The 27048-nt window shown below is 36.3% G+C and overlaps 1 protein-coding gene across 2 annotated transcripts in view; it reads left to right on the top strand.

The window, feature by feature from the left end:
- Positions 1–27048, top strand: part of LOC102232769 — a 37739-nt gene that overhangs the window by 3930 nt on the left and 6761 nt on the right. For both annotated transcript variants that reach the window (XM_023348087.1, XM_023348086.1), the window contains exons 2-47: positions 3656–3762; positions 3898–3946; positions 4045–4197; positions 4319–4492; positions 6383–6421; positions 7221–7376; positions 7489–7656; positions 7835–7870; positions 9647–9682; positions 9833–9979; positions 10097–10255; positions 10393–10422; positions 10536–10565; positions 11423–11566; positions 11654–11812; positions 11949–11978; positions 12092–12121; positions 12979–13122; positions 13210–13368; positions 13505–13534; positions 13648–13677; positions 14535–14678; positions 14766–14924; positions 15050–15073; positions 15660–15809; positions 15924–16082; positions 16263–16301; positions 17299–17448; positions 17565–17723; positions 17903–17941; positions 18938–19087; positions 19203–19361; positions 19541–19579; positions 20577–20726; positions 20843–21001; positions 21181–21219; positions 22217–22366; positions 22482–22640; positions 22820–22858; positions 23855–24004; positions 24120–24278; positions 24458–24496; positions 25155–25465; positions 25574–25632; positions 26622–26752; positions 26854–27045. In XM_023348087.1, coding sequence (XP_023203855.1) covers positions 3661–3762; positions 3898–3946; positions 4045–4197; positions 4319–4492; positions 6383–6421; positions 7221–7376; positions 7489–7656; positions 7835–7870; positions 9647–9682; positions 9833–9979; positions 10097–10255; positions 10393–10422; positions 10536–10565; positions 11423–11566; positions 11654–11812; positions 11949–11978; positions 12092–12121; positions 12979–13122; positions 13210–13368; positions 13505–13534; positions 13648–13677; positions 14535–14678; positions 14766–14924; positions 15050–15073; positions 15660–15809; positions 15924–16082; positions 16263–16301; positions 17299–17448; positions 17565–17723; positions 17903–17941; positions 18938–19087; positions 19203–19361; positions 19541–19579; positions 20577–20726; positions 20843–21001; positions 21181–21219; positions 22217–22366; positions 22482–22640; positions 22820–22858; positions 23855–24004; positions 24120–24278; positions 24458–24496; positions 25155–25465; positions 25574–25632; positions 26622–26752; positions 26854–27045 — 5113 coding nt within the window. In that variant the 5' untranslated portion in view covers positions 3656–3660. The remainder of the gene's footprint in view (positions 1–3655; positions 3763–3897; positions 3947–4044; positions 4198–4318; positions 4493–6382; positions 6422–7220; positions 7377–7488; positions 7657–7834; positions 7871–9646; positions 9683–9832; positions 9980–10096; positions 10256–10392; positions 10423–10535; positions 10566–11422; positions 11567–11653; positions 11813–11948; positions 11979–12091; positions 12122–12978; positions 13123–13209; positions 13369–13504; positions 13535–13647; positions 13678–14534; positions 14679–14765; positions 14925–15049; positions 15074–15659; positions 15810–15923; positions 16083–16262; positions 16302–17298; positions 17449–17564; positions 17724–17902; positions 17942–18937; positions 19088–19202; positions 19362–19540; positions 19580–20576; positions 20727–20842; positions 21002–21180; positions 21220–22216; positions 22367–22481; positions 22641–22819; positions 22859–23854; positions 24005–24119; positions 24279–24457; positions 24497–25154; positions 25466–25573; positions 25633–26621; positions 26753–26853; positions 27046–27048) is intronic.

Genomic DNA, 27048 nt, shown 5'->3' with positions numbered 1-27048 from the left:
TCAAATAAACTTGTGCACAGCCTCACCCATGTGAATAATTGCCTAGACAACGGAACTCATACAGTCAGCTGTATTTTCTTTAGTGTATTTATAGAGAAACCAGTATTACAACTTGTGAAGAGTTACACAAGTAGTAAGTTTGTTTCACTTTAGAAACGCATACCGTATTTTCCGCACTATAAGGCACACCATATTATGAGGTGCACCTTCAATGAATGGCCTATTTTAAAACTTTTTTCATATATAAGGCGCACCGCATTATAAAGCACATAGAATAGATGCTACGGTAGAGTCTGGGGTTACATTATTCATTCATTAGATGGAGCTGCAATAAAGGGAATGTCAACAAAATAGTCAGATAGGTCAGTTAAACTTTATTAATAGATTACAAACCAGCGTTCTGAAAACTCCGTTCACTCCCAAAATGAATAAACGGCTGTTGCTTCCTCCACTTCCGCACCATTGATCCGTTCATGTTAAATTCTCTCGCTGCTGCTCTATTCCCATGTTCTATTGCACGACTGATCGGCTTGAGTTTAAACTTTGCGTCGTAAGCGTGTCTCTTAATAGGAACCATTTTGGGGTCTTTACACAAACACACAAATGGAAATGAAACGGCACGCTTCGCGCAGTCATATATCCCAGCATGCACCGCGTGCTTCTTCTTCTATGGGGGAAAATGAAGTCGGCGGCTGCTTTCCCCCCCCCCGCTTCTTCTTCTACGGGAGAAAATGAAGTCGGCGGCTGCTTTCCCCCCGCTTCTTCTTCTACGGGGGAAATGAGTCGGCAGCTGCTTATCGTAGTTGCGAGACCTGTTGTGGTTCAATGTTGGTCCATATATAAGGCTCACCGGATTATAAGGTGCACTCTCGGCTTTTGAGAAAATTGAAGGTTCTTAGATGCGCCTTATAGTGCGGAAAATACTGTAATTTATATGTTGGTCAATGACATGAAATAGGGCCATTTTAATGGATAAAATCAGTGTAGTTAATAACAATGACTCCATTAAGATTGAAGGTCTGAAACTGAGCATTTTTATGTAAAGTAACAATTGTGTCCGGGGAGTTAGCAGATAGAACAGGGTAGCTAAGCCCTGGACAAGTGTCACTGTTCTACAGTTTGATATTGCAGCAACTAGTTGTCTTATTTAGTCGGTCCTCAAAGACTGTAGCTTCGCTAACTAAGCAGAAAACACCATAATTGGTGGATTCCACATCAGAATGTTTTTATTAATTAAATAATGGAATATATATCTACATTACACTGTTGTACAGCTATATAAAAAAGTACAGATGAGACTCAAAACTGGGTGTAGCTACTCAGAACCATTTTGGAATGCTTTGGGGCCTGTTTGTTCCAGAACAAAACAAGCATGAGCATTCTGGAGCAGAGCCATACTTTCGGTATTATCATAAAAAGATAGGCGGTTAAACTTCATTAGCTGTAAGGAATTAAAGTATGTGCAGGTTACGCACTAGGTTACATACAAAACAGCCTATTGGAGTGAAACGTCAAACATTTGTATCTGTGGTTTTCTTTACTAACATGGGCAAACATCGAAACAGTTAAGACATTGTTAGTTTTGTTCACATACATTATCCTTTGGTTGACTTACATTTACTCATCTAACAGGGCAGATAAGAAAACTAGGAAAATCTAAAGCAAAAAATGCTGACAGTTGCACCATCCTGCATAGGTCAACTTTGTTCATGTTGCTACATGAACATAGTTGAACATCCTTACATAAATGTGCAGTATGTGCATAAATCTGCACACACTGGGTGTGTGCAGACACACAAACTCCAAAGCATTTTGTATCCTAATGTTGTCATGTCATTTATACTATAACTGGTCCTCTCGTCTTCAATTCTGCATCAGCTGGAAGAGTTCTTAAAGCATTTTATTCCCTGCTAAGATTTTAATACTTTTATCAAATCATGGCCTCCAAAACAGTTTTGGAAAAATAACTTTTAATCATGGTTGGAATTAACTCCAAAGGCATTTAGTCCTTTATTTGGTTGTTTTAGTATTAATTATAACCAATTAAAATATTTCTTGTTACGTAAACAGCTGTGTTTATTTAATGTAAACTGACAATTATTGCTGTCATTAGGCATTAATGCCTTTGTAATTTTCTTATATTAGCTGCAGCGTTGCATGCATGTTTGCAGGGGTTTTGTAAAGTTTTCCTTACAAATATTTGAAGATAAATAGATGTTTATGCTCAATCATTTGGCCAAGTTAGCACAAAGTTTACTTACCTGGTCAATTTAAAAGATATGGCATAGGTTTTGTATTAATCCTTACACTTTGAAATCATGCTTGAAATTATGCATTGCATCTTGTACTTTTTGAATCTTATAAAGTCAAAATGTTAAATACATTGTTCATCGATTTACAAAAATGGATATGACAGCAAAAAACTGTTTATATCATGAGGAGACGATAAATTACAACCGTGCCTGTTTTTAGGGTCTTGTTCTGTGAATGGTTTAAGACTCAGGTTAAACTCATAGAAGTAACCTTGAGCTCAAAGATCTCAAAAGATATCAAAACTCTTTGTAGGGGTAAAACAGCACTCGTTCACTTTTGTGTCAGAAGAAGTAAGAGAAGCAGAAATTATAAAAAACAAGGTAAATTCTCAACAAGAAGTCAAAGCAGCCTTTTCCTCCCTCACTGTTCTTAAGCAATAAATTAAACTCCAATAAACTGGAGAGCAACAGATCTCTCAACAATGAATCTCTTAAAAATGTTATGTATTTTCTTTCTTCTTTTGCTCATAATCTAATGCATTTTTCTGCCTGATGGGTGTTTGACTCCATGATTGAATTGTTTTTGTAAATAAGCGCAAAAATGAGTTGCACTGAGAAAGTCCTAGAGGACCATAATGGGCTGGTACAGAGGGTCTTTGCATCAAGTGAAAAGCAACGTGGATGTAGTGTTATGGTGTTAACTGTAAGGGTTTTGTCTTTCTACACCTAAAGAAATCTGTGAAGTTTGTTTTTCATTCTGATTCTGAGCAGCCATCACTTGGTGACAGCGATAAGTGTCAGGGCCATGTTTCCCGTTTAAGATAATGTCTGCTGACGTTAGAGAATTCTGTTGACCAGAATCTAATCTTCACTTAAAACAATGAATGAGGAAGACAGTAAAGATTCTCGGGGAAGAAAATAGTTTGTAGTACAGTTTTGCTTTAGCCAAACAAAGGCATAAACAAAGCAAAAAATGTGGTTTCACTTTCTCTTCTGCTGCACAAACATTATCTTCTGCCAAGACAAGTTTTTCTTTTGTTTGTTTAAGTTTGATCTTCTAACAAACTACTGGAAATATAAACCAAAATGTAATAACCCATCACCATTCCTAAATTATTCTGTCAACCCTTTTTAAATAAACTCTGATGGTTGAACCCAAATAGGTATGACTGGTTGGTCTCTTCTGAAATGGGTGTAGCATTTATGTGCATTTCTGGGAAGGGAACATTTAAAAGCTTAGCTTACACAATTAAGTACATGGCATGGCATCATACAGGTCCAACAACTACAAGTATTTACACCATTAAACCAGTAACATTGTATATACGTAATTGCTGGTCTTGTAGATTTTTTTTAGGAACACTTCAAAGCTTGGAAGGTATTTATCTTTATTCTCTCTTTAGTGAGGATGGCTTTACTAAAGGCCCTGCGGTTTGGTGTTTTGATGTTGGTTATATGCTTCACTCTCGACCAGCCAGGATTCAGACAGTCTGTGTCTGTCTTCTTTCAGGTGAGCCTGACATGTTACCAAACTTATTGTAGAGTCACGCCATGTGAGATTGTCCTTTCACAGTGTAAAACACCTAAATAGTTACTTTTATTGCTCAAAATTGCAAAGATAAGCAGATGTGCCAATGCTTTACAGGATCTGAGGGATGCCACATCATCCATCCTTCATGCCAGAGAGAAAAGAGGTGAGTCACTGTAGAAAACAATGGCTCCTTTCTGGATACAGTAAATGTCTCATTAATGCCACTGTTGGGACAGTCATTAAAGGAAGTTTTTGTTACAGCCTCTTCTGCTCTCTCAAACTTTACTGAACACGACCTGCAATTTGTCATAACCTTCTCTGACCTCGAGAGTCTTCAAAGGATTCTTGGCAACATCAGCTTCCCCATTGCGATCAACAACACTGTGGAAATCAACAGCATTGAGACCACAACAGGTATAACACGGCTTAGTGTTGTTCTCATCTTTTGACAAACATTATTACTTTACATTTCCTCCTATTCTGGGAACAAAATTAAGCCTTTGTATTGTGCTGATGTTTTTTTTTCTTCCCACAGTGTGTTCACCAAACATAACTGGGTACCAGTGCGTATGTGAGGAGAACTTTGCCTGGTCTTACAACAACTGTATTACGTACGGGGTCTGTGACGCCATTATTGGTGACACGTGTGGCTGCATTAATGACCTGCCAGCTGGTGATCAGTTCTGCCAGTCAAACAGCAGTCAAACAGGTAGGCCTGAAAAAACAGCATTCATCAGTTAGTAGAGCAATAGTTTTGTTCAAGCTTTATATTGAACTAAAAACCTGTAAAAAATTTAAATATATGCCACTAACAAGAAGTCAAATCACAATACAGCAACATATTACTGCAAAAATAATAAGAACTAATGCAGTTGTGAATTTTATTATAAACACTTACCGAGCACAGTTAGGCCGTATGGAGAGCATAAAGAAAGACTGTGTGTATTTTTGGTTAAAATAGTGTCGATATATTTACTTCCTTAACCATTCAAGTCTAAGAGATAAGGCGAAGAGAGAACAGGTATTTATGTAGGTATGTTGCAGACAGATGCAAGATAGAAACCACCATACTGATAATACTGATAATACAGTCAATACTGATAGACTCAGTATGTACTGTAAACCTGGGGATGGGGGTGATAAGGAGATGTGAGAAACAGATGGTGAGAAGGGAACAAAGAGCAGAGGTGACCGAGGACATCTGGTGGCTATGAAAGTACAAGGTCAAATACATGAATGAATTTCAGAAATGCATAGGCTGTTTTCATAAATCATATTTATCAGAACGAATATTGCATTGTTATATCAAAGGTGGTAATCTATTTTTGTATAGTTAAAGGGTTGTTTTTCCCTTTATTTGTCCTGTTTTTATATAATTTTTTGTTTATATTGTTGGTTTATTTTTTTTTTATTTTTTCTTGAAAATGTTATGTCATTCCTGTGTTGTGGACTCATAATTTTACAAACTTATGGAGGGCAGCTTATCAAAGGTTAAGGTTATTTGAAGGTGTGAACCACAACCAACAACAGAACTTTTTTACTGGAACAAATGTGCAAAATAAAGATATTTTGAAAATATTTTTAATTTATCCCTCATTTGCTGTGGCGGGCCCCATGAACTAAAAGGTTAGTTGTGCTAATCCTAAAGCACTAATCATAAAATGTAATTCTACTAATGCTAAAGCAAATACCACACTAACATGGTATTTAGTGGACGCTAATGCAAAAGCCTTAGTCCAATTCAAAAAATGTGCATGAAAGACTACAACTCTCAAACACCAATTTAGTTTTGATATAATAATTTACATGTTCTAAAATGCCCTCAGATAATGTATCTGTGTTTATATAATGTTCTCCACTGTCTGTGTTTTATTTGGTAAAGTTGTTGGGGGGGAGAGAATGGAGGAATAAGAAATCTCACTGCTGCATAAACAGTCTTCACCCACTTCAAAATAAGAGCATAAATATAAACGTCTAACGACTTGAAGAATTCTTAAGTCGATAACCAAAACATCAATATGAATCTCAAACTTTGACTGAAAGTTTTAGCATCTTTTTTTTGCCACATGTTTTTACCCCTTCTGGAAAATTTTAACCAGTGGCATTTTCCAAAATGTTGACAATGTTATGTCAATTCCCAAAACGATAAAACATTGTCAACTTTTTGAAAACTCATAAAGATGCAGTTACTACAAGGAGTAGGTATTAAACTAATATCCTTTACTCAACCTTGGCGTTTAATTTGTGACTAGCACACATTTGGAGATAATCATCCTTTTAATTGTGGCGTTTCTTTTGTTTAAACGAGAACCCAGATGTGCTTAACTTACCATTCTGTTTCAATTTACCTGACAAAAACATTTAAACAAGGAAGTGTATTCCATTATGCCTGCAAGAACGAAGAAAGTACAACGACCAGTTTTCTCAAAACCCTCATAGCTGTTTGGAAGAGTTCCCATTTCTGCATTTACCACCATGCCTGCTAATTAAAAAAAAAACATCATGCATCTGCTACATCAGGGAAATTTGCTTGGTGTGCTATGACAGCGTTGAGCTGATGGACTCCCACCCAAACTCATTTTGTGTTTCATTTCCACAGTGACAACGACCGCAACACCATCTTCTACACAAGCTATTGGTATGATATGGTTTATTTTTTCTTGTGTTTGTAGTCAAATTAGTTTGGCAGAGAAAAGAACAAATCTCTAACATTGTGCTCATACAAATCTTAGTCTTGTTTCTAAATGCAACGTGGCCTCTTAAGGCTGCAGTATGCAACTTTTATAACAATGTTTTCTTTACATATTTGTTAAAACTGTCACTATGACCTGACAGTATAATAAGAGATGATGTGTGAAATAATCAAGCTCCTCCCAGTGGCCCTACTGCCATCTGAAGAAATACACCACTTGGTCAGAAACAGCCAATCAGAGCCAGGAAAAAGGTTGCAGTCATTCTCATGTACGCGCTGCTTGCATCCTCCCTCTTACTATTTGCTAGATACCACAACAGAGCCTAATGTGAATGCTAAGGCTAGTTAGCATGACCACTGATGATGGCAGATAAACAGTTTTTCTGTAATGTTAGGTTGTTCTCCACAATTGGCACAGCTGCACCAAACCAGCAATCTTGGCAGTCTTATAAGCGCCGTGTGCAGGAGGCAAAGTGTGACTGACAATTCGAAGCCTTTCCTGCTGGCTCTGATTGGTTGTTTCTGCAAATAGCACTAGAACAACAGGAAGGCCTAGTTATTTTTCCATGTAAAAGTTTTAACTAATATGTAAGAAAAAAAAAAACCTAATGCAGCTTCAAAGTGCATGCAGTTTGACTTAACTCAAGCGATTTTGTCAATTTGAAAGCAGTTTTGCATCAACATAAAAACCACACGGTCATCTTAATGCATCTTCTCTTACCCCGCCCCCCAACGATGCCAACAGATCTAGTGGACATCGATGTGGACATTGTCGTGTTCATCCCAACCTCTCGTGTTTCATCAAGTATAATCAGCTACATCAGAAGTTATCTGCACAGTATTACCTTCCCAATACCCATCTCTCAGTCTCTGGGAGTGAAAGAGCTCCACTTCACCACAGGTATGTAAGAGAGTCTGCAGGTTAAGTGGTTTACCTCCTGAGTCAGATTTAATACAAATAATATAAGAATAGATTAAAATAAAAAAATATATATATATCTTTTTTTAAACAGCCTGCGATCCAAACTCTGCTAATGGGCTCCAGTGTCAATGTGAGAGCGGCTTTGCTTGGCCATGTGACACGTGTAACAGCAGCAATTCGTGTAATGACCCCAGCAATCCGTTCTGTACGTGTTTAAATGGACTTCCTTCCAACAACGACTACTGCCAGCTAATCACAAGTAAGGAAACTCATTTTTGTACTTTATTTTATATGTTTTTTTTATATTTATCAAGTAGGGGTCTGTACAGTGTCAGAAATATAAATCATATTTTATACTTGCATCTTTAAGAACTTGCAAATTCAGTTCTGGCTTTTTGGACTGAAATAAAAAAACGGTCTTCTTCGTTGATCCACAGATTCTTCTGTGTGCCCAACTCCTAGTCCTACTCCAGGTATGTAAAACATTTCAGCTGTAATTTACACATTTGTGATCTGTTCCAGAAATTAAAAAAAGAAAAATCCACCTGAATTATATCTCGACAAACTTAGGAGAAAGCAGGGGGGCTTTGATTCAAACATGCTGTGTTGTATATAATGCAACATCACCAGGTTGATTATATATTTGAACTCAAACCTAATGAGTAAATTGTTTATGGTCGGCCATCATTCTGGCCAGACGAGAATGCAATTTATTTCCATTTACCAACAAATCTTTTGTACACAGATAAAGTAAGTAATTTATTTACCTTAATAAATACCTGACCATCTAAACATGAAAGTTCAGCACTACAGTGTTTTAGTGCCCCCTTGCAGCAAAATAGACGTTAGCTGAAATAATTAGAAAACAGGTTGGATTGTAGTCAGTTGCAGCCTCTCTAGGTACTGATTGCACAGTGCAAACAGAACCCAAGATTTAGTAACGCCATTATTGGGTCAACGCTGTGATATATTTTTTATAGCTTTTGTGTTGGTTCCATAAAAGTGGTAGATATGTGAATATCAGTTGAGTTGCAAGACTTAAGGCCCGTATGTACATTCACTGAAACAACAGAGGCATTTGGTCTCCTCTCCCAGAGCTGTAAGAGCAACACATCATTCTGGTCTTGCTACTGTGGTTGTGTTGTTCCTGGAATGTGTTCTTAACACATTATCTGCCATCTTGTGATGGCAGATAATGGGTGACGTCTAGACAGCTTATCAACACAACTGCAGATACTAAGAGTTCTACACCTGGGTTCTTGGAAAGCATTGCATTTTCTGACTAGAAAGAAATTTGTATCTGGATCAACCCCTTCACAATACAGCTACTCAACAAGAGTCTCTTATGCCAGACATTTCTACGGAGCCAGTATAACACATATTGCTACACAAGATGCTTCCTTCTTCTAAAACATCTTGACCATGATTGCTATGGCTTTGCATTTTCTTTAACTGAACTTTGTACCTGAATCTTTTTGGCTTGATGTGTTTTGGTGTCATCTCTTTTTATGGGTTACCTTTTGTTGTGTTTTTCTTAGCTCAGTGTTGAGTTCTGTTCAACGTGTATCGCTTCAGATTCTCATTTTAATACTTATCTTGATGGTTTTGTTGGGTGAGATTCCTTTCACCATACTCCAGTCCTTGAGGGGAGATGTTCTTCAACTTCTGGTGTGTCCCAAGTCCAACACAGGAAATAAACTCAAGTCCTACAGAGCCCTACTAGTGACCGAGTTTTGTGATTCAGTAGTGCTGACACTGACACATCTAAAGGCGCACGCCCCCCCCCGAGTACGGGAGTTTTACATCTGTTTTAGATTTATGTGTGAGCATTCCTATGCTCATTAGTCACCTTTCCCTCAGCTACTCAAAGCTTCTCACCCAGCTGATCTGCATTCCACTGATTGGTGTCACTGATTAGTTCTCATTTCACTTGATGACGTCTGCTGTCATCCTTCATGCATGCGTGAGTTCAATCCAGGTAGATTCCCAGAGATTAACTGTTTACAATCTTGAACGAATTAGAGAGAAATGTGTGGGTAAATGGAAATCCAACAGCTTGCATAAGTGGGCATTAGGGCCTGAAGACGTCACATTTCTATAGACTACTAGTGGATTATTTGAACAAAAGAGAATATATTTAGAGGTTCCCTCCTCTCTGGTATACATCTGTAAGAATTATTGAAATTTAAATATAAGGCAACTTCTGTGAATGCCAGTGTTTATTAAATTATTTTGTTTTTCATTTCCAGTGACAACGGTCTCAACAACTCCTCCACCAATTTATGGTACGACAACATAAAACAAATATAATGATAATAAACAAGTATCTGTACTGTCTCTCCCATTGTCCCTCTTTTGGTCAGTGGTCAGAGATTATATCCCAACTTCTCAGTAGTCTTAATTCTGTTGGAATTTTCATCTATTTGCCTCGACAGAGATTGATTTAGTCCTGGAAGTACACATCCCGTTCTCAAGCTACCAGTCTGATACGCTGAATGGGTTTAGAGAGTCTCTGAACAACAAGACCTTCCTCACACCTTTCTCAAAGTCTTTAAACATTACAGAGTTATTCTTGACCACAGGTAAGAGTGTGTGCTTACTTGCTGAACTTACTCCTTATTTGTTTTCCTGTTTTTGGTTTGATCCTGAGAATAAAATGGTGCATGATTTCTTTTATCTTTTTAAAATATCCTCAACAGTCTGTGATCCAAACTCCACTTATGGATATCAGTGTGTGTGTGAAAGCGGCTTTGCTTGGCCATGTGACATGTGCAGCAGTAGCATTTCATGCAGCAGTCAAATCTGTACGTGCATATATGGACTTCCTTCCAGCAACGAGTTCTGTGAGCCAATCACAGGTAAGATAACGTTTGTTGGTTTTCTTGTAGCAAATTAAAAAATATATTTGTTGTGTGTTTATAATTTGTTTCTGATCTGTACTGTGTCGTCTATACATAGTTTTTTTGGATAGTAATTTTGTACTGTTGCTCCACAGGTAATGCTACATGCCCAACTCCTCCTCCAGGTATGTTGTAAAAGTAAATTTCTTGCTGCTTTTTAAGTTATGTTTAAATCATTGGTGATTAGCCTACTGTGTGGAACACACAAGAATTAATCAAAAGTTTATTTTGTTCACAGTCACAGCTCCTCCTCCTCTACCAACTTATGGTAAGATACAAGACAAACTGTAGAATGAAGGGTGTAAGCATGCAAAGAGTTCAGTCTAGAAAGACTGCAAGGATTGCAGAGAACAAGTACTGATAAAGGATTATTATAAATCTGAATGTCATAAATACATTAAGGATGTAGTCATTATAAATGCAGTGTCCTTGAAAAATATTTGCTCCTTAGAAATTACTTCCCTGTTTTTGTGTTTGAATGATTTAGACCATCAAAAAATGTCAATAACTGACAAACATAACCTGAGTAGGTACAAGAGTATTTTACATTTTTATAAAAATGATTTCAGTTTTTCACAGATGACTGCTATGCAAATAAACCTGGCTCTGTGTGAGAACTTAATTGGCAATAAATTAAGTTAGGGACAATTAACTAAATGTAGGGACAATTAATTATTATCAGAACTTAATAATTAATTGACAATAAGAACTCCCCTCAATCAATTTCAATAATCTGGTAATGAGTCACCAGATTATTGGTGTAGGAAGTTTTGTGCACTTGTCTTCGTAGTATTGCTCAAATTCAGCCGCATTTTAGAGTTTATAGCATAAACAACCTGTTTAAGGTCACACCCAGCATCTCAGTTAAACTTGAAAGCAAACTTTAACAAAAAAATCTTAATTTCTTTGATTTGTTTTATTTTGTCATTTCAAGGAGGCTTGTTTTATGTAGTCGATTGTTTCATATTATTCATTTTGCATAATCAAAATCTGCTTTAGCTAAAGATATTGTGGAAGAAATTTTTCCGTTTGCATCCCGGAATATGGACTAGCTGTGACATTTTACTTATTGCGATAAATGATCTTTAAAGAGCACAAATATAAATGTTCTGTTCACTTTTCTAGAAATCGATCTGGTTCTTGATGTGCACATCCCAGTGAACAGTTTACAAGAAAACACACTCGATACATTCAGAAGAAATCTGCTAAATAAAACCATCCCTGATGTACAACAGGCTTTCACAGTGTTAGAAATAACACTGACCACAGGTAAAACATTTAGCTAAATTAATTCAAATATGATGCTGTTTATAGGAAAATGTGTAATTTTTATCTTTTTTAAAATATCCTCAACAGTCTGTGATCCAAACTCCACTTATGGATATCAGTGTGTGTGTGAGAGCGGCTTTGCTTGGCCATGTGACATGTGCAGCAGTAACAGTTCATGCAGCAGTCAAATCTGTACGTGCATATATGGACTTCCTTCCAGCAACGAGTTCTGTGAGCCAATCACAGGTAAGATAACTTTTGTTGGTTTTCTTGTAGGAAATAAAAAAAATATTTGTTGTGTGTTCATAATTTGTTTCTGATCTGTACTGTGTCGTCTATACATAGTTTTTTTGGATAGTAATTTTGTACTGTTGCTCCACAGGTAATGCTACATGCCCAACTCCTCCTCCAGGTATGTTGTAAAAGTAAATTTCTTGCTGCTTTTTAAGTTATGTTTAAATCATTGGTGATTAGCCTACTGTGTGGAACACACAAGAATTAATCAAAAGTTTCTTTTGTTCACAGTCACAGCTCCTCCTCCTCTACCAACTTATGGTAAGATACAAGACAAACTGTAGAATGAAGGGTGTAAGCATGCAAAGAGTTCAGTCTGGAAAGACTGCAAGGATTGCAGAGAACAAGTACTGATAAAGGATTATTATAAATCTGAATGTCATAAATACATTAAGGATGTAGTCATTATAAATGCAGTGTCCTTGAAAAATATTTGCTCCTTAGAAATTACTTCCCTGTTTTTGTGTTTGAATGATTTAGACCATCAAAAAATGTCAATAACTGACAAACATAACCTGAGTAGGTACAAGAGTATTTTACATTTTTATAAAAATGATTTCAGTTTTTCACGGATGACTGCTATGCAAATAAACCTGGCTCTGTGTGAGAACTTAATTGGCAATAAATTAAGTTAGGGACAATTAACTAAATGTAGGGACAATTAATTATTATCAGAACTTAATAATTAATTGACAATAAGAACTCCCTTCAATCAATTTCAATAATCTGGTAATGAGTCACCAGATTATTGGTGTAGGAAGTTTTGTGCACTTGTCTTCGTAGTATTGCTCAAATTCAGCCGCATTTTAGAGTTTATAGCATAAACAACCTGTTTAAGGTCACACCCAGCATCTCAGTTAAACTTGAAAGCAAACTTTAACAAAAAAATCTTAATTTCTTTGATTTGTTTTATTTTGTCATTTCAAGGAGGCTTGTTTTATGTAGTCGATTGTTTCATATTATTCATTTTGCATAATCAAAATCTGCTTTAGCTAAAGATATTGTGGAAGAAATTTTTCCGTTTGCATCCCGGAATATGGACTAGCTGTGACATTTTACTTATTGCGATAAATGATCTTTAAAGAGCACAAATATAAATGTTCTGTTCACTTTTCTAGAAATCGATCTGGTTCTTGATGTGCACATCCCAGTGAACAGTTTACAAGAAAACACACTCGATACATTCAGAAGAAATCTGCTAAATAAAACCATCCCTGATGTACAACAGGCTTTCACAGTGTTAGAAATAACACTGACCACAGGTAAAACATTTAGCTAAATTAATTCAAATATGATGCTGTTTATAGGAAAATGTGTAATTTTTATCTTTTTTAAAATATCCTCAACAGTCTGTGATCCAAACTCCACTTATGGATATCAGTGTGTGTGTGAAAGCGGCTTTGCTTGGCCATGTGACATGTGCAGCAGTAGCATTTCATGCAGCAGTCAAATCTGTACGTGCATATATGGACTTCCTTCCAGCAACGAGTTCTGTGAGCCAATCACAGGTAAGATAACTTTTGTTGGTTTTCTTGTAGGAAATAAAAAAAATATTTGTTGTGTGTTCATAATTTGTTTCTGATCTGTACTGTGTCGTCTATACATAGTTTTTTTGGATAGTAATTTTGTACTGTTGCTCCACAGGTAATGCTACATGCCCAACTCCTCCTCCAGGTATGTTGTAAAAGTAAATTTCTTGCTGCTTTTTAAGTTATGTTTAAATCATTGGTGATTAGCCTACTGTGTGGAACACACAAGAATTAATCAAAAGTTTCTTTTGTTCACAGTCACAGCTCCTCCTCCTCTACCAACTTATGGTAAGATACAAGACAAACTGTAGAATGAAGGGTGTAAGCATGCAAAGAGTTCAGTCTGGAAAGACTGCAAGGATTGCAGAGAACAAGTACTGATAAAGGATTATTATAAATCTGAATGTCATAAATACATTAAGGATGTAGTCATTATAAATGCAGTGTCCTTGAAAAATATTTGCTCCTTAGAAATTACTTCCCTGTTTTTGTGTTTGAATGATTTAGACCATCAAAAAATGTCAATAACTGACAAACATAACCTGAGTAGGTACAAGAGTATTTTACATTTTTATAAAAATGATTTCAGTTTTTCACAGATGACTGCTATGCAAATAAACCTGGCTCTGTGTGAGAACTTAATTGGCAATAAATTAAGTTAGGGACAATTAACTAAATGTAGGGACAATTAATTATTATCAGAACTTAATAATTAATTGACAATAAGAACTCCCCTCAATCAATTTCAATAATCTGGTAATGAGTCACCAGATTATTGGTGTAGGAAGTTTTGTGCACTTGTCTTCGTAGTATTGCTCAAATTCAGCCGCATTTTAGAGTTTATAGCATAAACAACCTGTTTAAGGTCACACCCAGCATCTCAGTTAAACTTGAAAGCAAACTTTAACAAAAAAATCTTAATTTCTTTGATTTGTTTTATTTAGTCATTTCAAGGAGGTTTGTTTTATTTAGTCGATTGTTTCATATTATTCATTTTGCATAATCAAAATCTGCTTTAGCTAAAGATATTGTGGAAGAAATTTTTCCGTTTGCATCCCAGAATATGGACTAGCTGTGACATTTTACTTATTGCGATAAATGATCTTTAAAGAGCACAAATATAAATGTTCTGTTCACTTTTCTAGAAATCGATCTGGTTCTTGATGTGCACATCCCAGTGAACAGTTTACAAGAAAACACACTCGATACATTCAGAAGAAATCTGCTAAATAAAACCATCCCTGATGTACAACAGGCTTTCACAGTGTTAGAAATAACACTGACCACAGGTAAAACATTTAGCTAAATTAATTCAAATATGATGCTGTTTATAGGAAAATGTGTAATTTTTATCTTTTTTAAAATATCCTCAACAGTCTGTGATCCAAACTCCACTTATGGATATCAGTGTGTGTGTGAGAGCGGCTTTGCTTGGCCATGTGACATGTGCAGCAGTAACAGTTCATGCAGCAGTCAAATCTGTACGTGCATATATGGACTTCCTTCCAGCAACGAGTTCTGTGAGCCAATCACAGGTAAGAAAGACAGCTGAAGGAGTAACCTGCACAGAGTCAATAAGATTCTGTTTAAACTGATCAGGTTTTATTATGATATTGATTATAGTGACACATTTAGAATTTAATTTCTGATTTGTCCACAGATAATTCCATATGCCTGACACCAGGTATGTAAAACATGTAGATTTGTATGTTGACTGTTTCAGAAAGCAGGTACAGCAAAACCTAAATCTCCCAGAATTCATTGCTGCATAGATGGGCAGCAAAGAATTTTGCTCCATTGCAAGGAGATGCAAAGCAGTGAAGCATCGAATGTAGGATGGGATGATGTATAAGACAGAAAATAATCTTACTAAAGTAAATAAAAAAGCTGAGGAGTATTTAATTACTGACAAGTAATCCTCTGGAATGATAAAGGTGGTCACATAATGCTGGGTGAAAAGTCTCAGCACCTAACAATAAGTCAGAGGTCCAATAGTTGTTGATGAGGTCACGCATTCATACTGGAAAAAGCTAAGCAAGTTAAATGGTCAAGCTAGGCGGAGTGGAAGTGCATCATTTAGGACATTTTTGAAAAATGTCGGACAATGAAGTCACATTCTACAAAACTGCATTATTTATAGTGGGTACTGTAGCTCCCTCATCCATTTGCATACTCTGTGAAAAAATATTTACAGTTCACATAAAGTGCTGTGCATGAAAAAAATGAATTCTCCTCTAACTCCTCCCTCCACCTAACCACTGACGATCTAGTGGACATCGATGTGGACATCGTCGTGTTCATCCCAACCTCTATTGTTTCATCAAATATAATCAGCTACTTCAGAAGTTATCTGCACAGTATTACCTTCCCAATACCCATCTCTCAGTCTCTGGGAGTGAAAGAGCTCCACTTCACCACAGGTATGTAAGAGAGTCTGCAGGTTAAGTGGTTTACCTCCTGAGTCAGATTTGATACAAATAAGATAAGAATAGATTAAAATTTAAAATATATGTAAATCTTTTTTTTTTTAACAGCCTGTGATCCAAACTCTGCTAATGGGCTCCAGTGTCAATGTGAGAGCGGCTTTGCTTGGCCATGTGACACGTGTAACAGCAGCAACTCATGCAACGATCAAACCTGTACATGTTTATATGGACTTCCTCCCAATAATGAGTTCTGTCAGCCTGTCTCATGTAAGAATACTGTTTTGTTGCTTTTTAAATGAATATTGTTGCTACTATTTGATTAGACGTCTGTTCAGGATCATAGAGACGTTGCTTGTTTCGCTGCCAATGTGTGTCTTAGATTCTAGTCCTGATGATGCAACATTGGCTGATTTTTTTTAGCCTTATTTCTTCTCTTCTTCTCCACAGATGCCACTACATGCAAGCCAACTCCTGCACCTCCCACAGGTATATAAAAACATGAACAACTGAGTTGTAGTTCAACAGTTGAACTTACCTTAGAATTTGCTTCAGCAGAACGTTTCAAGTTTAAGTTGCATTTGGCAAAATCTGCACATTTTCACTCAGAGCTTAAGTAAAATCAGGCCATGAAAAGATGGATGGTTCCAATCGTAATCAGATGTTGACACTACACTACTATAATATATGTCATAAAACTGTGTTTACAAACCAACATTTGTGTAATTTCTTATAATTTTATGTGTCACACATTCATACAACAAACAACACCTGGAAAGAGTTAAGCAAGTTAAATGGTCAAGCGAGGCGGAGTGGAAGTGCATCATATAGGACATTTCTGAAACATGTCGGACAATGAAGTCACGTTCTACAAGACATTATTATTAATAGTGGGTACTGTAGCTCCCTCATCCATTTGAATACTTTAAACATGACTTGTAAGAATTTAACATTTTAGAAACACAATGAAGACACAGATCTGACCTCATGCAACTTTTATTACAAATACTTTAAATTACCCGTCATTACATGACAGATCAGTTACCGTATTGCACAACTCGAAAGAGACACTGATGTCAGATAAACGATAATACTTCCTTCTGTTGTTCTGAAAGTCTTGGTCATCAAACCTCTCAACTTTTTTTAGTATTAGTCAACTTTCTCTTGTGTTTTGGTTCTTCCATCTTCCAACCTGAAAAGTGTTAACATCGACAGCGTTTTTTTCTTTAGCAATACTATGATTTTGTTCAACTTTGAATAAACTCCTAAAATATCAGCACATTATTAATTGAAATTATTAATTTACTTTCTAACAGCGCATGTTGTTGTAAACATTACCAAAGCTTCATTTTAAAAATAATTATTTTTATAAATCTGACAAGGTAAAATTCTGTGAAAAAATATTTACAGTTCACATAAAGTGCTGAGCATGAAAAAAATTAACTCTCCTCTAACTCCTCCCTCCACCTAACCACTGCACATCTAGTGGACATCGATGTGGACATCGTCGTGTTCATCCCAACCTCTCATGTTTCATCAAATATAATCAGCTACTTCAGAAGTTATCTGCACAGTATTACCTTCCCAATACCCATCTCTCAGTCTCTGGGAGTGAAAGAGCTCCACTTCACAACAGGTATGTAAGAGAGTCTGCAGGTTAAGTGGTTTACCTCCTGAGTCAGATTTAATACAAATAATATAAGAGTAAATTCAAATAAAAATATATCTGTATATCTTTTTTTTTTTGAACAGCCTGTGATCCAAACTCTGCTAATGGGCTCCAGTGTCAATGTGAGAGCGGCTTTGCTTGGCCATGTGACACGTGTAACAGCAGCAACTCATGCAACGATCAAACCTGTACATGTTTATATGGACTTCCTCCCAATAATGAGTTCTGTCAGCCTGTCTCATGTAAGAATACTGTTTTGTTGCTTTTTAAATGAATATTGTTGCTACTATTTGATTAGACGTCTGTTCAGGATCATAGAGACGTTGCTTGTTTCGCTGCCAATGTGTGTCTTAGATTCTAGTCCTGATGATGCAACATTGGTTGATTTTTTTAGCCTCATTTCTTCTCTTCTTCTCCACAGATGCCACTACATGCAAGCCAACTCCTGCACCTCCCACAGGTATATAAAAACATGAACAACTGAGTTGTAGTTCAACAGTTGAACTTACCTTAGAATTTGCTTCAGCAGAACGTTTCAAGTTTAAGTTGCATTTGGCAAAATCTGCACATTTTCACTCAGAGCTTAAGTAAAATCAGGCCATGAAAAGATGGATGGTTCCAATCGTAATCAGATGTTGACACTACACTACTATAATATATGTCATAAAATGTGTTTACAAACCAACATTTGTGTAATTTCTTATAATTTTATGTGTCACACATTCATACAACAAACAACACCTGGAAAGAGTTAAGCAAGTTAAATGGTCAAGCGAGGCGGAGTGGAAGTGCATCATATAGGACATTTCTGAAACATGTCGGACAATGAAGTCACGTTCTACAAGACATTATTATTAATAGTGGGTACTGTAGCTCCCTCATCCATTTGAATACTTTAAACATGACTTGTAAGAATTTAACATTTTAGAAACACAATGAAGACACAGATCTGACCTCATGCAACTTTTATTACAAATACTTTAAATTACCCGTCATTACATGACAGATCAGTTACCGTATTGCACAACTCGAAAGAGACACTGATGTCAGATAAACGATAATACTTCCTTCTGTTGTTCTGAAAGTCTTGGTCATCAAACCTCTCAACTTTTTTTAGTATTAGTCAACTTTCTCTTGTGTTTTGGTTCTTCCATCTTCCAACCTGAAAAGTGTTAACATCGACAGCGTTTTTTTCTTTAGCAATACTATGATTTTGTTCAACTTTGAATTAACTCCTAAAATATCAGCAAATTATTAATTGAAATTAATAATTTACTTTCTAACAGCGTATGTTGTTGTAAACATTACCAAAGCTTCATTTTAAAAATAATTATTTTTATAAATCTGACAAGGTAAAATTCTGTGAAAAAATATTTACAGTTCACATAAAGTGCTGAGCATGAAAAAAATTAACTCTCCTCTATCTCCTCCCTCCACCTAACCACCGCACATCTAGTGGACATCGATGTGGACATCGTCGTGTTCATCCCAACCTCTCATGTTTCATCAAATATAATCAGCTACTTCAGAAGTTATCTGCACAGTATTACCTTCCCAATACCCATCTCTCAGTCTCTGGGAGTGAAAGAGCTCCACTTCACCACAGGTATGTAAGAGAGTCTGCAGGTTAAGTGGTTTACCTCCTGAGTCAGATTTAATACAAATAATATAAGAGTAAATTCAAATAAAAATATATCTGTATATCTTTTTTTTTTGAACAGCCTGTGATCCAAACTCTGCTAATGGGCTCCAGTGTCAATGTGAGAGCGGCTTTGCTTGGCCATGTGACACGTGTAACAGCAGCAACTCATGCAACGATCAAACCTGTACATGTTTATATGGACTTCCTCCCAATAATGAGTTCTGTCAGCCTGTCTCATGTAAGAATACTGTTTTGTTGCTTTTTAAATGAATATTGTTGCTACTATTTGATTAGACGTCTGTTCAGGATCATAGAGACGTTGCTTGTTTCGCTGCCAATGTGTGTCTTAGATTCTAGTCCTGATGATGCAACATTGGTTGATTTTTTTAGCCTCATTTCTTCTCTTCTTCTCCACAGATGCCACTACATGCAAGCCAACTCCTGCACCTCCCACAGGTATATAAAAACATGAACAACTGAGTTGTAGTTCAACAGTTGAACTTACCTTAGAATTTGCTTCAGCAGAACGTTTCAAGTTTAAGTTGCATTTGGCAAAATCTGCACATTTTCACTCAGAGCTTAAGTAAAATCAGGCCATGAAAAGATGGATGGTTCCAATCGTAATCAGATGTTGACACTACACTACTATAATATATGTCATAAAACTGTGTTTACAAACCAACATTTGTGTAATTTCTTATAATTTTATGTGTCACACATTCATACAACAAACAACACCTGGAAAGAGTTAAGCAAGTTAAATGGTCAAGCGAGGCGGAGTGGAAGTGCATCATATAGGACATTTCTGAAACATGTCGGACAATGAAGTCACGTTCTACAAGACATTATTATTAATAGTGGGTACTGTAGCTCCCTCATCCATTTGAATACTTTAAACATGACTTGTAAGAATTTAACATTTTAGAAACACAATGAAGACACAGATCTGACCTCATGCAACTTTTATTACAAATACTTTAAATTACCCATCATTACATGACAGATCAGTTACCGTATTGCACAACTCGAAAGAGACACTGATGTCAGATAAACGATAATACTTCCTTCTGTTGTTCTGAAAGTCTTGGTCATCAAACCTCTCAACTTTTTTTAGTATTAGTCAACTTTCTCTTGTGTTTTGGTTCTTCCATCTTCCAACCTGAAAAGTGTTAACATCGACAGCGTTTTTTTCTTTAGCAATACTATGATTTTGTTCAACTTTGAATTAACTCCTAAAATATCAGCAAATTATTAATTGAAATTAATAATTTACTTTCTAACAGCGTATGTTGTTGTAAACATTACCAAAGCTTCATTTTAAAAATAATTATTTTTATAAATCTGACAAGGTAAAATTCTGTGAAAAAATATTTACAGTTCACATAAAGTGCTGAGCATGAAAAAAATTAACTCTCCTCTATCTCCTCCCTCCACCTAACCACCGCACATCTAGTGGACATCGATGTGGACATCGTCGTGTTCATCCCAACCTCTCATGTTTCATCAAATATAATCAGCTACTTCAGAAGTTATCTGCACAGTATTACCTTCCCAATACCCATCTCTCAGTCTCTGGGAGTGAAAGAGCTCCACTTCACCACAGGTATGTAAGAGAGTCTGCAGGTTAAGTGGTTTACCTCCTGAGTCAGATTTAATACAAATAATATAAGAGTAAATTCAAATAAAAATATATCTGTATATCTTTTTTTTTTTGAACAGCCTGTGATCCAAACTCTGCTAATGGGCTCCAGTGTCAATGTGAGAGCGGCTTTGCTTGGCCATGTGACACGTGTAACAGCAGCAACTCATGCAACGATCAAACCTGTACATGTTTATATGGACTTCCTCCCAATAATGAGTTCTGTCAGCCTGTCTCATGTAAGAATACTGTTTTGTTGCTTTTTAAATGAATATTGTTGCTACTATTTGATTAGACGTCTGTTCAGGATCATAGAGATGTTGCTTGTTTCGCTGCCAATGTGTGTCTTAGATTCTAGTCCTGATGATGCAACATTGGTTGATTTTTTTAGCCTCATTTCTTCTCTTCTTCTCCACAGATGCCACTACATGCAAGCCAACTCCTGCACCTCCCACAGGTATATAAAAACATGAACAACTGAGTTGTAGTTCAACAGTTGAACTTACCTTAGAATTTGCTTCAGCAGAACGTTTCAAGTTTAAGTTGCATTTGGCAAAATCTGCACATTTTCACTCAGAGCTTAAGTAAAATCAGGCCATGAAAAGATGGATGGTTCCAATCGTAATCAGATGTTGACACTACACTACTATAATATATGTCATAAAACTGTGTTTACAAACCAACATTTGTGTAATTTCTTATAATTTTATGTGTCACACATTCATACAACAAACAACACCTGGAAAGAGTTAAGCAAGTTAAATGGTCAAGCGAGGCGGAGTGGAAGTGCATCATATAGGACATTTCTGAAACATGTCGGACAATGAAGTCACGTTCTACAAGACATTATTATTAATAGTGGGTACTGTAGCTCCCTCATCCATTTGAATACTTTAAACATGACTTGTAAGAATTTAACATTTTAGAAACACAATGAAGACACAGATCTGACCTCATGCAACTTTTATTACAAATACTTTAAATTACCCATCATTACATGACAGATCAGTTACCGTATTGCACAACTCGAAAGAGACACTGATGTCAGATAAACGATAATACTTCCTTCTGTTGTTCTGAAAGTCTTGGTCATCAAACCTCTCAACTTTTTTTAGTATTACTCAACTTTCTCTTGTGTTTTGGTTCTTCCATCTTCCAACCTGAAAAGTGTTAACATCGACAGCGTTTTTTTCTTTAGCAATACTATGATTTTGTTCAACTTTGAATTAACTCCTAAAATATCAGCAAATTATTAATTGAAATTAATAATTTACTTTCTAACAGCGCATGTTGTTGTAAACATTACCAAAGCTTCATTTTAAAAATAATTATTTTTATAAATCTGACAAGGTAAAATTCTGTGAAAAAATATTTACAGTTCACATAAAGTGCTGAGCATGAAAAAAATTAACTCTCCTCTATCTCCTCCCTCCACCTAACCACCGCACATCTAGTGGACATCGATGTGGACATCGTCGTGTTCATCCCAACCTCTCATGTTTCATCAAATATAATCAGCTACTTCAGAAGTTATCTGCACAGTATTACCTTCCCAATACCCATCTCTCAGTCTCTGGGAGTGAAAGAGCTCCACTTCACCACAGGTATGTAAGAGAGTCTGCAGGTTAAGTGGTTTACCTCCTGAGTCAGATTTAATACAAATAATATAAGAGTAAATTCAAATAAAAATATATCTGTATATCTTTTTTTTTTGAACAGCCTGTGATCCAAACTCTGCTAATGGGCTCCAGTGTCAATGTGAGAGCGGCTTTGCTTGGCCATGTGACACGTGTAACAGCAGCAACTCATGCAACAATCAAACCTGTACATGTTTATATGGACTTCCTCCCAATAATGAGTTCTGTCAGCCTGTCTCATGTAAGAATACTGTTTTGTTGCTTTTTAAATGAATATTGTTGCTACTATTTGATTAAACGTCTGTTCAGGATCATAGAGACGTTGCTTGTTTCGCTGCCAATGTGTGTCTTAGATTCTAGTCCTGATGATGCAACATTGGCTGATTTTTTTAGCCTTATTTCTTCTCTTCTTCTCCACAGATGCCACTACATGCAAGCCAACTCCTGCACCTCCCACAGGTATATAAAAACATGAACAACTGAGTTGTAGTTCAACAGTTGAACTTACCTTAGAATTTGCTTCAGCAGAACGTTTCAAGTTTAAGTTGCATTTGGCAAAATCTGCACATTTTCACTCAGAGCTTAAGTAAAATCAGGCCATGAAAAGATGGATGGTTCCAATCGTAATCAGATGTTGACACTACACTACTATAATATATGTCATAAAATGTGTTTACAAACCAACATTTGTGTAATTTCTTATAATTTTATGTGTCACACATTCCTACAACAAACAACACCTGGAAAGAGTTAAGCAAGTTAAATGGTCAAGCGAGGCGGAGTGGAAGTGCATCATATAGGACATTTCTGAAACATGTCGGACAATGAAGTCACGTTCTACAAAACTGTATTATTTATAGTGGGTACTGTAGCTCCCTCATCCATTTGAATACTTTAAACATGACTTGTAAGAATTTAACATTTTAGAAACACAATGAAGACACAGATCTGACCTCATGCAACTTTTATTACAAATACTTTAAATTACCCGTCATTACATGACAGATCAGTTACCGTATTGCACAACTCGAAAGAGACACTGATGTCAGATAAACGATAATACTTCCTTCTGTTGTTCTGAAAGTCTTGGTCATCAAACCTCTCAACTTTTTTTAGTATTAGTCAACTTTCTCTTGTGTTTTGGTTCTTCCATCTTCCAACCTGAAAAGTGTTAACATCGACAGCGTTTTTTTCTTTAGCAATACTATGATTTTGTTCAACTTTGAATAAACTCCTAAAATATCAGCACATTATTAATTGAAATTATTAATTTACTTTCTAACAGCGCATGTTGTTGTAAACATTACCAAAGCTTCATTTTAAAAATAATTATTTTTATAAATCTGACAAGGTAAAATTCTGTGAAAAAATATTTACAGTTCACATAAAGTGCTGAGCATGAAAAAAATTAACTCTCCTCTATCTCCTCCCTCCACCTAACCACTGCACATCTAGTGGACATCGATGTGGACATCGTCGTGTTCATCCCAACCTCTCATGTTTCATCAAATATAATCAGCTACTTCAGAAGTTATCTGCACAGTATTACCTTCCCAATACCCATCTCTCAGTCTCTGGGAGTGAAAGAGCTCCACTTCACCACAGGTATGTAAGAGAGTCTGCAGGTTAAGTGGTTTACCTCCTGAGTCAGATTTAATACAAATAATATAAGAGTAAATTCAAATAAAAATATATCTGTATATCTTTTTTTTTTGAACAGCCTGTGATCCAAACTCTGCTAATGGGCTCCAGTGTCAATGTGAGAGCGGCTTTGCTTGGCCATGTGACACGTGTAACAGCAGCAACTCATGCAACAATCAAACCTGTACATGTTTATATGGACTTCCTCCCAATAATGAGTTCTGTCAGCCTGTCTCATGTAAGAATACTGTTTTGTTGCTTTTTAAATGAATATTGTTGCTACTATTTGATTAAACGTCTGTTCAGGATCATAGAGACGTTGCTTGTTTCGCTGCCAATGTGTGTCTTAGATTCTAGTCCTGATGATGCAACATTGGCTGATTTTTTTAGCCTTATTTCTTCTCTTCTTCTCCACAGATGCCACTACATGCAAGCCAACTCCTGCACCTCCCACAGGTATATAAAAACATGAACAACTGAGTTGTAGTTCAACAGTTGAACTTACCTTAGAATTTGCTTCAGCAGAACGTTTCAAGTTTAAGTTGCATTTGGCAAAATCTGCACATTTTCACTCAGAGCTTAAGTAAAATCAGGCCATGAAAAGATGGATGGTTCCAATCGTAATCAGATGTTGACACTACACTACTATAATATATGTCATAAAATGTGTTTACAAACCAACATTTGTGTAGTTTCTTGGAATAAGTTGTGCTTTCTTTTTATTATCTTCCTTGGTCTTGTTGTGATCTTGGAGTGCCGCTGTCCCATCCTGCCATTTATGAGTAACTTTAAAATAGATCCACAGACAGCTCTGTTATTACTTCTTTAAACAGTCCCATGCTGTGTCACGTCAATGTTCTTCTTCCGCGCTTTGGTAATGCAAAGTGCTCACACAGACTACAGTCAACCTTTATGTGAAGCGCCTCCAATCACCGTTTTTATTACTTTTGTATCACAATTTGAACAGTAAAGTTGACTAGTGATTACTGGAAACAATGGCATTTTTTATATTCCTCCTAACAAAGTCTCCTCTGCTTATTTCTGCAAAACCAGACACTGAAGTGATCCTTGTCTTCCGGGTCCCAGTCTTTTGATTTGTTTCTTGCGATTTCAGCCACAACATCTCTGCCATTCATAACCTCAACGCCGGTAGCTACACCATTGCCAACCATGACAACGCCAGTAGCTACATTATCGCCAACCATGACAACGCCAGTAGCTACATTATCGCCAACCATGACAACGCCGGTAGCTACACCATCGCCAATCACAGCAACGCCAGTAGCTACACCATCGCCAATCACAGCAACGCCGGTAGCCACACCATCGCCTAAAAATGTATTGGGCACCTTTACCATGGACATGCCGTTCAGCGAGTCATTCAATGAGAAGAACAATGTAGTTTATCAAACCGTTTATAACGCTGTAAGTCATCATTACTTAATGTGCCTGTCTTTCTGCTCTCATAACATAGCGCTGAAATTACAGCATGTACTTTGATTTATTTCTTGTCTTTGTCATTCTCTCAAACAGACTTTAAACAAGTGTACAATTGTTTTAGCAAAGTGTGCAGTTAAAAATCTGAATTTCAAGTAAGTGAAATTTTATTCTCATTTTTGCCGTGAATTGTGTTAAATTGTCTATCAAAATCAAACAGATGTATAATTTTGCATTTACATTAACTAAAAGTTTACTGAAACATTAATTTATTTTTTACTTTGTACTTACACAAATGGGTCCTTTAGTTCAGTTTCATTTTCATGGCACCACAAGTGCTGTTAGCTGGTTTGTGCCATCCGTACCCAACAGACTCAGCTATAGACAAATATGCATTTCATGGATTTTTACTTCAAGTCAGACTACAATATTAAAAGAAGAGTGACAGATGGAGGAGTACATATGTGGGGAGATGAAATTCAAGAGCATATGGACATAAATTATGGCAATAATTTGTGACGGTTTCCTTTTTTTTTGTCTTATTTGCTACTGTGTTTCAAACAAATTGTAATATCAAAGAAATATAACATAGTTTTACAAAAAGGTAGTTTCTTTTACTCGGGAAATAATAATTAAACTATAAATGCATTTTCTTTATTTTACAACCAAATCTATAGAAATATCAAGAAATAACTTCAATAGAACATTTCTGACAGCATGAAGTTGGCAAATGGAAAGCAACATGTCATTCACCAATTTAAAATAGTCAATAATAAAAGAAGCGAAGTCACAGACATCTAGCTGTCTGGAGAGAATCCAGAAAACACCAATAAGAGCCATGAAACATGAAAACAACATTTTGCAAGGTGTGAATCCTAGTATATGTGGAAAAAAAACAACAAAATAGCTTCTCAGAAAAACTAATCATGCAGCCACTCAAACATGGTGTTAGTGTGATTATATGGGTCTGCATTTCTCCATCAGAAGCTGCAATCCCAAGTAATAAAAAGACCCTTGGGTCATCTTGTACCATTTATGTAACTATTTATTTGCAACAATTTTGCAGATAATAAATAATGTATTCTGAGTAGAATTAAATATTTCTCTTTGTGATTTAAATTAAGATTTTTCTTTTTCATTGCAGGGCTGGGAGTACAATCGCTAATTATGAGCTCAATGTTTTTTCGTCTGAAACACCAACAGAAATCAAAGTTCAGATAACAAAAAATGAAATATTATCAGAAGTGGCGTCAAAATACCCCGTCAGCATTGTCAGTAAGTAGACCTTAACAAGGCTGAGGAATATTTAAAATGTCTATTTAATACTAAAATGTTTGAGGATAACTGATTAATGATGTTCTCTTATCTCTATGAAGGTTCGAGCCCATTGTCTGTTGATAAAGACCCTCTCTACGCCGGGGACACTATAAACGTGACATGTGACACATCTGGCCTCACCATTGGAAACTATGAAATATTGTGGACACGAGAAGGAGGAGAACTTCCCAAACAATCTACTTTTGATAAATATTCAATCCTAATCCCTGGATTTTCAAAGTATGATGATGGTA

This window comes from Xiphophorus maculatus, chromosome 15, assembly GCF_002775205.1.
Source record: "Xiphophorus maculatus strain JP 163 A chromosome 15, X_maculatus-5.0-male, whole genome shotgun sequence".
NCBI classification, from domain to species: domain Eukaryota; kingdom Metazoa; phylum Chordata; class Actinopteri; order Cyprinodontiformes; family Poeciliidae; genus Xiphophorus; species Xiphophorus maculatus.
Note: the sequence above shows the minus strand (reverse complement) of the source record. Positions and strands in the feature narration are given on the sequence as shown.